The sequence below is a fragment of the Rhinopithecus bieti genome, unplaced genomic scaffold (assembly GCF_001698545.2).
Source record: "Rhinopithecus bieti isolate Rb0 unplaced genomic scaffold, ASM169854v2 scaffold_11744, whole genome shotgun sequence".
Classification (NCBI taxonomy): domain Eukaryota; kingdom Metazoa; phylum Chordata; class Mammalia; order Primates; family Cercopithecidae; genus Rhinopithecus; species Rhinopithecus bieti.
In genome coordinates this window covers 1,133,238-1,144,955 of record NW_016807094.1, presented here as the reverse complement: position 1 = coordinate 1,144,955, position 11,718 = coordinate 1,133,238, and the positions used below count along the sequence as shown (strand labels likewise).

Here is an 11,718-nt window from a genome sequence, read left to right as displayed (position 1 = left end):
TTTTGAGACGGAGTCTCACTCTGTTGCCAGGCTAGAGTGCAGTGGCGTGATCTCGGCTCACTGCAACCTCCACCTCCCAGGTTCAAGTGATTCTCCTGCCTCAGCCTCCCAAGCAGCTGGGACTATAGGCATGTGCCACCATGCCCAGCTAATTTTTGTATTTTTAGTAGAGATGGGGTTTCATCATGTTTGCCAGGATGGTCTCGATCTCTTGACCTTGTGATCCGTCTGCCTTGGCCTCCCAAAGTGCTGGGATTAGAGGCGTGAGGCACCGCGCCCAGCTGAGTTTTTCTTTTGTAAAGCAAACAAACAAAAACCCGAACAACACTGTGAAGAAGGAACTTACTTGAGGTTGAAGTCATCCACTGCCATCCTGGCATTGTCAATGAGAAGGATAATCTGAGCATTGGTCATCTTACCATCCACTATCTGTAAAACATGCACAAAAGGTTATCTTGCTTGGACACACCCACACATGACCGCTGAATATTTGACTTGTTAGTACAGACCACTTCTTGTTCTGGCAGTGGAACAATGAATGACCGAGTCAGTAAACGCTTAGTGAGCACATACTAGGTGCAAAGCAGATTGCTTTTAAAGTAAAAATATGATCTGCAGTCAGTGTTACTGCCTTTCTTCTTTTACATGGAGTTTTGACAGGCTTGGATTGATGCAACTGCTGAAAGAATGATACAGGAAGGGGAAGGACAGTAATTATTCAAAATGCCTTCTAACTTTTTAGGTTATGGACATGTCATAGCATTTTGCTTAATTAAGCTCATCCACAGCTGAAGATGTTAAAAGGACTTTAGGTTCTGATCCTTTTCTTATTGTGTTAGGTTGGTGAAAAGTGATTTTGCCATTACTTTTAATTAGTTCAGCCCTCCAAAAGTACAAAAATTATTATTTTAGATGAACCTAATTCTTACTTGTGATAGCATTCATGTTTCTAATCAGTGTTACTGAGCAAACACTAATATTCAATGTATTTTGTAATAGTCATCACAGAACACAGTTTTTTGTTTTTTTTTTTTTTGCCCAAAGTGACTATAGCCATACACATAACTTATAGATGTGTTTACGTCATTGCAACTTACTCTGGGATGAGAATGCTCTCATTGTAGCTATTAAAATATTAACTGAAATAATTCCTTACCATCTAAAGAACATGGTTAATAAGCTTTAGTAGTGGTAAGGCCTCCAGTTAAAGACTTTCACTAGATGTTTGTATAATTTTTTTTACTTTACAAATAAAAATATTATTGAAAGCACTTACTCGAGCAATTGTGTATACATTTATGATTTATAAACACTTGTAGATATGTTATAGTCAGAGAAATAGCTCACATTCAATGTATGTCACTGTCTTTAGGGTAGAAGATATCTCGTTGTCAAAAGTGTAATAATGCTTTTATACCAAGTATTGTGCTGGACTAGAAACTTGGAGTTTTTTTTTTTTGGTTCTGGCTCTGTTCTTAACCATCCAAGTGGATGCATCAGGCTGCATCACTCTATTCTCCAGGCCTCAGTTTCATCCGTTGTCAAATAAGGAGTCTGCACTAGAGACAGAGGACCTTAGAGGTCTTAGGTCTAAATTTCTGTAATTTAGTTGGAGTCAGAGAATCCTCGGTAATTCTCATTATATTTATATAGCTCATTTCTTTATTTAGAAAGCATTTTCTTAGGACAAAGTTATACTTCGATACAAAGGCACCTTTTAAAAATCTTGTCGTGTTTAAAGCTCCACTGATCCTATGGAATTTGGTATCATGAATGCACAATAGCAGGATTTAAAGATGGCACAAATGCTGGGTCTGGAACTCAAGGAGCTGGGCCTGGGATCCTGCTCCACACTTACTGGCTGGGTGAACTTGGCTGAGTCTCAGTTTCTTCATCCGTAAAATAGCAATAGTAATAGTTACTTCATCAAAGAGTTATGAGAATTAGAAGAGAGTACGTCAAATAATGTCAAATAGCATATTCTTGGCATATTATAGACAGTGAAAAATTGGTGGAAACTGAATTAGTTCAGAAAAAAGTAAAAAATACACTTTTCTGTTTTAAAATCTAGCACTTTTGTAGAGTCACTGACTACACTGCGAGCATCTCCAGGTTCTATATGCTGAGATGCCTGCTCAGACTTTTTCTGTTCACGGTGGGATATAGCCAGGCTGGCTGCTTCTGCCTCATTCTTTTTCCCCTTGTGGGATTCCAAGTGGTGCTATGGCCTCTTCCCTTGCTATAAAAAAGGATACTTTTAGGTATTTACTGTTCTCCTCTCCACAGTGCTGCTTAGGGGCATTCTTACCAATACTTCTCCCTCCGGACCAATTATTCTTTGCGTTATGTAAGCTCATGCAAAATGAAAAGTAGCTCTATCCCAAAGAGCCTGGGGACCATTGTGGGGTAACCCTTACTTACTTGTGCACTGAGGTTTTCAACTTCTATTTGACACATACTATGAGGTGTTAACCTACATCCAGAGAATCAGAAAATCAAAAATACTGTCTATGGGCTTATTTATCTTTTCTGAGTTAAATTGGTAATTTATCCATTGCAAAGTCCACCTCAAGTGTCTGATTTCCCCAGCTATCATTCTCATAGCACTCAAATGTGAATTCTGAAATGTACTTGATATAGAGCACATTCCAGATTCTCCTGAAGGCCCTGAGTTAATTCTTTTAAAAGCAAGTTGGTATATTCGTGCAACATTGTTGCTTCAGGATGTTTGATCTCCTACCAGGGAGAGGAAATAGAATGTTTGACTGTAAACTAAAATGCCAAATATAGTCCGATTGAGAATCATTCAAGGTGTTTTATTTATGATACTCCTATGACTATGTCCAATTCTGGATTTCAAAAGGATTGAATTAATTTTTAAACTCAACTTCTTATCAACTTTTGGAGTGACATTTAATACACTTAAAGTGAGGGTGCGGGAGAGCTGTATCCACTCAGAGCATTTCACCAAGATCCAGGAAGCATAAACCTCAGGTAATTGCGGGACCTCCTTGCACCTCTGTTTTCTCATCTTCAAATGAGGGAGTTTGGGGTAGATAGACAATCTGAACTTTAAAGAGTTGCTTTCTTCAAATGTGGAGAAAACAGTGTTAGACATAAAAATCCAGAAAAGAATGCAATTCAAAGCTAAAGAATTTTCCTATTTAATCTCAGAACCCAGAATTCCAGGTCATCTGAAGGGTGGGCAGGTTGCTCCCCAACCCCCCATTGCACCTACTTACTTTTCTCAGTTCTGTTTCAAAGGATTTAGACAACGATTACGTCTCAGTCTCCTTATCTATAAATTGAGAATAAAAATACCTGCTTCACACAGTTGTGAGGATTAAATGAGATAATGTGTATGAAATATGTGTTGTGTGGTTAATGATGCAAGTATAATGCATTATGTTTATTCATACTAAGTGTCATTTTTTTGTATGAGGTGGGCTAGGCAGCACCACGCTGTAGTGAAATTTATGAGACTACTGGAAACAGACCTGAGTTAGAATCCCACCTCTGCTTCTTGCTGATGGCTTTGGATGGCTATTTCACTTTTTTCCAAGCTTCCATTTCCTTACAGGGTTCTTGCAGAATCAAATAAAATAATATGGAACATTTCCATCATTGCAGAATGCTCTTGGATGGTGTTGATATGTGTATTAAATATTCAGCAGGATGCCTAGGTACATAATAAGTGCTCAATAAACATTTCCCTCCCTTTCCTCCCTTTTTTTTTGGTTAAATCTCTTCTGCTAGCTCCTAAATTATTTGATCGGTTCTAACCTTGTATTTCTTTTGGGAGTCATGGTCTCCCTTTGCTCTCCATTTGCAAAAATCTTTAATTCCTCCTTTCTACAACCAAAGCAACTTTACTAAACAAAAAAACATGATGAGGACTGTTGAGTCACCTTGTTTTTTTTTCACAAAGACAACCATGCACTATATAGTTAAGGTAATTACAGTCAGTTATTAGGTTGATTATTCAATAATTAGGGTTCATTACAAGGACAGATTTATATTATCTTGACTGGTCCTTCCTACATTCAAGCAAGGATGACTGAGTGTTGTGAAATAATATGGTATAAATATTGGAAACTTGTGATGCTCTTTCTAGGGGAGGTTAAATCATAGTCTTACAGAGAATTTTCTGGGACTGCTTTATATAAGAGGGAGTTAGATAGCTTTAAAAAATAACCTATAAGATGATTGGATTCCTTCTACTTCTAGCTAATGTTATGAGACATCTTGGAAGGTATGTGCTTAGTTTTTTTGGGGGATTGGTTACAGAGTTAGTTTTTTTTTGAAGAAGGTCTTTATAGCCATCCTAACTCTCAGGTTCTAAAAATTATGCTCATTTTATTATTATTGTTTCTAGTGGTATGCCATTCTCAGAACTGTGAGCAACTTTATCTTCAACCAACCCACAAGCGGAAATATCTAGGGATGTCACGGTGACCTATATGCTGGGTGGTGATAACTTTTAGGTGTAATGTTCAAAATAGTCTAACAGCCTTTTGTTGATGGATAACCATATTGTTCAAAAAAATTTGAGGTGGAGCAGAACTGAGGTAATGAGAAAGCAAACATTTTCTTATCCCTGGTGCACTGAGCATGCAGCATGAATACTGGCCCTTATCATTTCTATGACATCGTTGGGTCATAAGTGACACTAAACAGCAGCTGGTTGCCTTACATTTTAAAGACGTTTTTGGTGTGTGAGAGATCAGGTAGTCTCATTTTCGAAACAGTCTGTAGCACTTCTGTCATTTTTGCTGCCTTCTTTTTCTACATTATCCAGGGACAGAAGATTAATTATACAGAACAGACGATTCCAACTCCAAATTTAAGGTATAATAAGAAAACATTCCCCAAAACCTTTGTGCACCATTACTTCAAGCGCTGTTGCCATTTTCCTGGCAATTGTCTTCTGGACTGATTTCTCCTCCCGAGGGTTCCCAGGCAAAGCAGCCCCACCTGGAGCTCCCGGGTTACCCAGTAGCTTACCTGCTCCTGCAGGTGTGTGATATTTTCCTCATACTGGGAATAATCTTTCTTACTGCCAGGATCTCTCTGCTGGTGCCACTTCAGGATGCGGCTTTCCAGCTTCATGTTGGCCTCCTCCAGGGCGCGAACCTTCTCCAGGTAGGAGGCCAGGCGGTCGTTGAGATTCTGCAGGGTGGCCTTCCCATTTCCGCCTAGGAGGGGGCTGCTTCTTCCAGAACCCCAAGACCCTCCAGGGGGTGGGCAGCTCCGCGTGGTGAAGGACAGGGAAATGCGGGTTCCCCCTGCACCGCCGTGGACGGTGGGAGCCCTGGGGAAGCTCCTGGGCCGGCCCCAGCCATCTCCGGTGCCTTGGAAGGAGGCCGAGGGGGTCTGGCTGAAGCTGCGTCTGGAGTTCATGGTCCCATCTGTGTTTGGGATGGGGCTGGGCTCTGTTCCACTCCCTGGTACCACAGAACTGAGCCTCCCCAGACTGCCCTGGATGGTTTTATGGCCTTTGCTGTGGGAGTTCCCTTCTCTGACAATTGTACCGACAAGATCGTATCATTGTGCAACCTGTGTTTCCTCTTGGTCAATCCCAAAGTGCCCCGGGCCTTCGCACACTGTTGTTGTTTAGAGCCACATCAATATGACAGTTTGCTTCCTCCCTTCCCCTGGTAACCGGAGGTGTGGCCCACGGCATCAGGTGGGTATTAGGCTCAGGTATCTTTCTAATCTTGCTGTGAAGTTTTTCCATTGTTCACTTACCTGGAAAGGGTTAGGTTAAAGTCCACGCAAAAGAAAGCATATTCGGTGTAGTATAGATTTCCTTAAAAAACCACAAAAAAACAGACATTAAACAACAGAGATACACAAACCTTTTTCCACCCCCAGTAAGCTCCACCTCTAAAGGGAGGGTGAGTGAGCCTGAGAAGGGAGAGCCAGCTCAGAACAGGATCTCCAGTCCTGGAATAAAGCTCGCTGTGCTGAGGCAGTTGAGAAGATGGTGAATATCTGATGCCTCTGTGACAGTCACTGTTTGAAGGAAAGTACTTTCAAAGGACTCGCTCTTAAGAACAAACCCTCAATTATAGATATAATTAATTAATGAATGACCGAACCTTCCACTTCCAGGGTGCCTTTCATCCCAGCACACCTCAAAACCAAACAACCCTGGCCTGCGCTCAGGACTTCCCTTGGCCCTCGGGGAGGAATGCAGCCGTTGTGAGCAGCCCCGGACCCTGGCTGAGCCTGCCACGGCTGGGTTCTGTGTGTCTGTGACCTGCAGAGGGACGATGGAAAACAGGAAACCTGCCATGGGCTGTCAAATGTGGTTGATGAATCTTATATTTCATCTGCCAAGGTAAAGGTTAGGAATGAATAAAGAAGCAGTCTGGGGGCGGAAGCCACGTGCTAATTACTGGCAGCTAGATTTAAAGGGGACTTACAATAAAATACCAGCGCAGAAAGGGCTTCTAGCCTGTCTGGTTCCAAGCCACTAATCGGACAGATGAGGAAAGCTGAGGCCTATGGTGGTGGAGGTTAGTGGCAGAGCTGGGGCTAGATTCTTTCTCCACATAGCACTGTTATCTGGGGTTGAATCTTGACAGGTCCTGTACCACACTTCTCTTTCATAAGAATAGGACTTGCCAGTTGATGTAGCTCTTTTATATTCTTAATTGAATCCTCACAACTCTTTATGTAGCCAGGCAAGGGTTGTTGTCTTCATTTTGCAGAGAAAGAATCAAGGTCTCACAGGGGTGAATGATCCGGAGATGATTTGCATGTGCAGTGTAATTGAGCACATGAATTCCTAGGTGGCACTGCCCGTGTCTGTGCTGTCCTCCCTGCCTGGAAAGTCACCCACCCCACCTCCTCTATAGTTCAAGGGCTACCTCCTTCAACAATCATTTTCTGAATTCTCCTGCATGAGTTGGGTGACCCTCTAGGAGGAACTGCCCCTTCTGGATGCTGAGGTCCTCCGGAGGGGCAGACACCTTGGCATCCCACTTCATGGTGGAAGCTGGGAGCCCCCAGCCAGGCCCAGCCACCTCCTGTGCCTGGGATGAAGTCCACCCCATTCTTTCACCCCATTATATTGCATTTGTCACACTCCTCTGAGACCGCAGGCTTCTTGAAAGCAGAGTTGATGTCTTCCATATTTGAGCACCAAAGTCTGTCTTCTTGGTGGTACTTTGCAAATGTGTGTTAATCATAAACTTTTAGAGTCAGGATTTTAACACAGGTCCCCTGATGACATTACCTTCTGCTCCTTTTAGGACTGTGGGTTATACAACTAGAAAGTAGGAAAACGCCTCTCCTGGGTATGGATTAACCATCCACGAAGGCCAATCCTTTCCAATTACAAATAAAGCCACCCAAAAGCACACCAGCTTTGCCCATCCCTGTCTTACAACAAAACCTTATCAGGGAAGAGTCTCTGAATATTTTTTATTTCACTGTGCACAAGCTGGAAAAATGAGCCTCCAAGCCTCAGGGAAGCTTGGAGAGTGCTTAGAAAGAATGCCTACAGTCACTTACATCTCAGATATGAGAAAAAGACAAAAGAGACACGTGATAACAATAGAGCAAATGAGGGAACTAGAGAGACTTGTTTGGTGAGTGGTGGCAAGCAGTGTTCTGTGGATGTGGACGGTTCCTGGTCATCAAAGTTATGGTCAGCTCTGGTTCCTGTTCACCCGGACCCAGCCTTACCAAAGAAGAAAACATTTACCGTTAGCATGTGCAAGGGCTGGGCTGCACTGGCTTTCTCTGAATTCTCTCACCAGAATCTACAATGGAATGAATGCTTCTCTACTCATTTCAGGCATGTCTGAGTGGCAGTGACTTATCAACCCCGTAAATTTGGCCACTGTCTCATTTTATGTCTGTGTGTGGGAGTTTTGATTTATAGGAATTATCCTTGAGCAGAAGTTTTCTTGTATCATAGCAGGACCAGGGCAGGGAAAAACTGGTGGTGAGATCTGAGAGCACTGGGGAGAAATAGTCTCTTCCAGTACTATTATATGATGGTCTCCCATAACATTTTTTTTTTCTCGAGATGTAGTCTTGCTTTGTTACCCAGGCTGGAGTGCAATGGCACAATCTTGGCTCACTGCAATCTCCACCTGCTGGGTTCAAGCGATTCTTCTGCTTCGGCCTCCCGAGTAGCTAGGATTACAGGTAGGCACCAACATGCCTGGCTCATTTTTTGTGTTTTTAGTAGAGATGGGGTTTCACCACGTTAGCCAGGCTGGTCTCGAACTCTTGACCTCATGATCTGCCCATCTCAGCCTCCCAAAGTACTGTGATTACAGGCATGAGCCACCGTGCCTAGCTGAGTATCCATAGCTTCTTTTTTTTTTTTTTGAGACGGAGTCTCGTCCTGTGGCCCAGGCTGGAATGCAGTGACACGATCCCGGCTCACTGCAAGCTCCACCTCCCGGGTTCAAGCAATTCTTCTGCCTCAGCCTGCTGAGCAGCTGGGACCACAGGCGTGTGCAACCACGCCCAGCTAATTTTTGTAGTTTTTAGTAGAGACGGAGTTTTACTGTGTTGGCCAGGCTGATCTTCAACTTCTGACCTCGTTATCCACCCGCCTTGGCCTCCCAAAGTGCTGGGATTACAGGCGTGAGCCACCGCACCCAGCCCTGATTTTCCATAACTTCTAATGTGTAGAGTTCCATTGGATTTTAAAAGAAATGATGCTTTTTTGGGGTAGAAATGATACATGCTTATTATACAAAATCAAGTGATACATGATAGTACAGGAGAAAATATTTTAAAATTCTACCACACACACACAACCTTTGGTGACATTTGGTGAACGTCCTTTCAGATACTCTGTGTATGCACTGGAAGACGAAAGAGTGGCTAGAATAATTGGAAAAATGGGCTCATATGACTTACTCCATTTTAGAAAAGCTTAAGTCAATTGACAAATTTTAATTGGCAAATAAGGAACTAAAATGAATTCACTTTAGTGACATAGTTTTCTAGAATTTAAAACGTTCATCACATTCTTTTAAATTTTACATTTTAAGAAGGGTAAAATGTCCTGTAAATGCCAGTATTTGTGGAATCGCAGGACTGGAAAGAAGAGCAACACTGAGCCACTTGTTGCAGATTTTTGCTCTTAGGGAGGACAACGGCAGAGTGCTGAGCTTGTTTTTAAACTGTTCTTAAAGAACTCGAGGGGTGGAGCCTCCAACTGCTTCCTCAGTAAATGGCCAACATCTGCTGATCCTTTTGGTTCATAAGCATTTCACTTGCAATAGGTTTCATGATTTCTTTTGGTTTTCTGTAGCGTTCAATTGTTCAGAATCAAAATCATTCTCCTTTGCATAATTTTCTGGCTGAACCATTTGTAGTTTTCACGTTTGATTCACCTTTCCGGTGAACGGCACTGTCGTCTCTGAAAGGGAGTGGGTATTTTGTAAGAGCTCAGCTGGTGAGTGAATGCGTGGAGTTGCATGCAAGTGTGTTGGGGTCAGAAGGGAGCCCTGTCAGAAGGTAGCTGTCATTAACTGGGTACACAGTCTGTTTGTGAGCCTTTTCAAGACAAACAGTTCATCAGCGAAGCATTTTATAGGCACCCGATCTTTATAGTAGAGAAGAATGGCCAAAATGACTCTCGAATACCTTTTTACTACACATGACATTTCAGAACAGATGAGTAGCAGGTCTTCAGGCAAAATTGCTATGCTATTATCCTATGAGTTGGAAGGTTACATAAGAAGATTAGACATTTATAGAAATAAAACATGCCCATGAAAAAGTGGGCAAAGGACATGAACAGACACTATATACAGATACTATTTGCAAGCGACTCTTAAGTTGGCTGTTGTTTTCTTCCTGGTTTGAAATACTGTATTGAAGACTTCATAACTCACATCTTCTCTCTGTTGGCCCCTTTTTCCTAGACAAATAGAAATATGAGAAAATGGTCTGAGGATCATGCTGTAACAACGTGTTTTATATCAGCCTTACTTGACCACTCATGCTTAAGCCCTTGTAGCATCTTATTCAGTGGGAAAACGTTCCCAGCTGAAAACAATCAATCCCGTGCTTCAATTGCAGCTGCAATTTTAAACATGAAATTCAATGGATAGACTTTAAGAAGTTAGTAAAATCTCTAAAACTATATGCAAAAATTTCTCTGCAAGTTTATATGCTTACTTTTCTGAGGAATAGGAGCTTTTGTTAACTGTTGTTTTTAAAAATTTCAATTAGGCCGGGCATGGTGGCTCATGCCTGTAATCCCAGCACTTTCGGAGGCCGAAGCGAGCGGATCGATCACTTGAACTTAGGAGTTCGAGACCAGCTTGGCCAACATGGTGAAACCCTATCTCTACTAAAAATACAAAAAATTAGCGGGACGTGGTGGCATGTACCTGTAATCCCAGTTACTCTGGAGGCTGAGGCAGGAGAATCGCTTGAACCCAGGAGGTGGAGGTTGAAGTGAGCCGAGATCGCACCATTGCACTCCAGCCTGGGTGACAAGAGTGAATCTCCATCTCAAAAATAATTTTTTAAAATTAATTATTATTTTTTGAGACAGGGTCTCACTTTGTTGCCTGAGCTGTAGGCAGTGGTGCAATCATGGCTCACTGCAGTCTGAACCTCCTGGCTCAAGTAATCTTTCTGCCTCCACCTCCCTAGTAGCTGGGACTATAGGTGTACACCACCACACCAAGCAAATTCTTTTTTTAAATGTTTTGTAGAGATGAGGTCTTGCTACGTTGCTCAGGCTGGTCTCAAACTCCTGGGCTCAAGCAATTCTCCCATCTTGGCATCTCAAAGTGATAAGATTAAAGGGATGAGCCACTTCACCTGGTCTCATTAACTTTTCAAAGGAGTATATAAGTTTAAAAAGTCAGGATCCAGTGATGTAGAACTTTAGTTTCCTTCCCTGTTGCCACTGAGCTCCTTTTTTTCCATTTCTCCTCCTCCTCCCCCACCTCCTTCTTCTCCTTCTTCTTCCTCTTCCTCCTTCACCTCCTCCTCTTCTTCTCCTTCTCCTTTTCCTCCTTCTCCTCTTCCTCCTCCTTCTCCTCCTTCTTTTCTCCTCATCCTTTTCCTTCTCCTCCTCCTCTCCTTCTTCCTCCTCCTCCTCTTCTTCTCCTTCTTTTTCCTCTTCCTCCTCCACCTCCTCCTCCTCTTCTCCTTCTCCTTTTCCTCCTTCTCCTCTTCCTCCTCCTTCTCCTCCTTCTTTTCTCCTCATCCTTTTCCTTCTTCTCCTCCTCTCCTTCTTCCTCCTCCTCCTCTTCTTCTCCTTCTTTTTCCTCTTCCTCCTCCACCTCCTCCTCCTCTTCTCCTTTTCCTTTTCCTCCTTCTCCTCTTCCTCCTCCTTCTCCTTCTTTTCTCCTCATCCTTTTCCTTCTCCTCCTCCTCTCTCTCTTCCCCCTCCTCCTCCTTTTCTTCTTCTTCCTCTTCTTCTTCTTCCCTCCTCCCTCTTCCTCCCCCTCTCCTTCTCTTTCTTTCTTTCTTTCTTTCTTTCTTTCTTTCTTTCTTTCTTTCTTTCTTTCTTTCTTTCTTTCTTTCTTTCTCTTTCTTTCTTTCTTTTTCTTTCTTTCTTTCTTTCTTTCTTTCTTTCTTTCTCCTCCTCCTCCTCCTCCTCCTCCTCCTTCTTCTTCTTCTTCTTCTTCTTCCTTTTTTTTACTTTGCCATAGAGACAATGCTTTAGGTTCACTAAATTTTTTACAGTTGTGGGATATTGATTAAAACACCTGCTCATTT

General features: G+C 42.5%; 1 protein-coding gene across 3 annotated transcripts in view; it reads right to left on the bottom strand.

The window, feature by feature from the left end:
- KRT23 (keratin 23) overlaps nucleotides 1-6,399 on the bottom strand; it is a 15,061-nt gene extending 8,662 nt beyond the window's left edge. The window contains exons 1-3 of one of the 3 annotated variants that reach the window (XM_017880153.1): nucleotides 6,102-6,399; nucleotides 5,005-5,748; nucleotides 347-429 (exon numbers count right to left, since the gene is read on the bottom strand). In XM_017880153.1, coding sequence (XP_017735642.1) covers nucleotides 347-429; nucleotides 5,005-5,400 — 479 coding nt within the window. In that variant the 5' untranslated portion in view covers nucleotides 5,401-5,748; nucleotides 6,102-6,399. Of the gene's footprint in view, nucleotides 1-346; nucleotides 430-5,004; nucleotides 5,770-5,884 lie in introns of those variants that run through there. The other 2 variants (XM_017880154.1, XM_017880155.1) reach the window with 2 other exon arrangements.
- Between the last annotated feature and the right edge of the window lie 5,319 nt (nucleotides 6,400-11,718).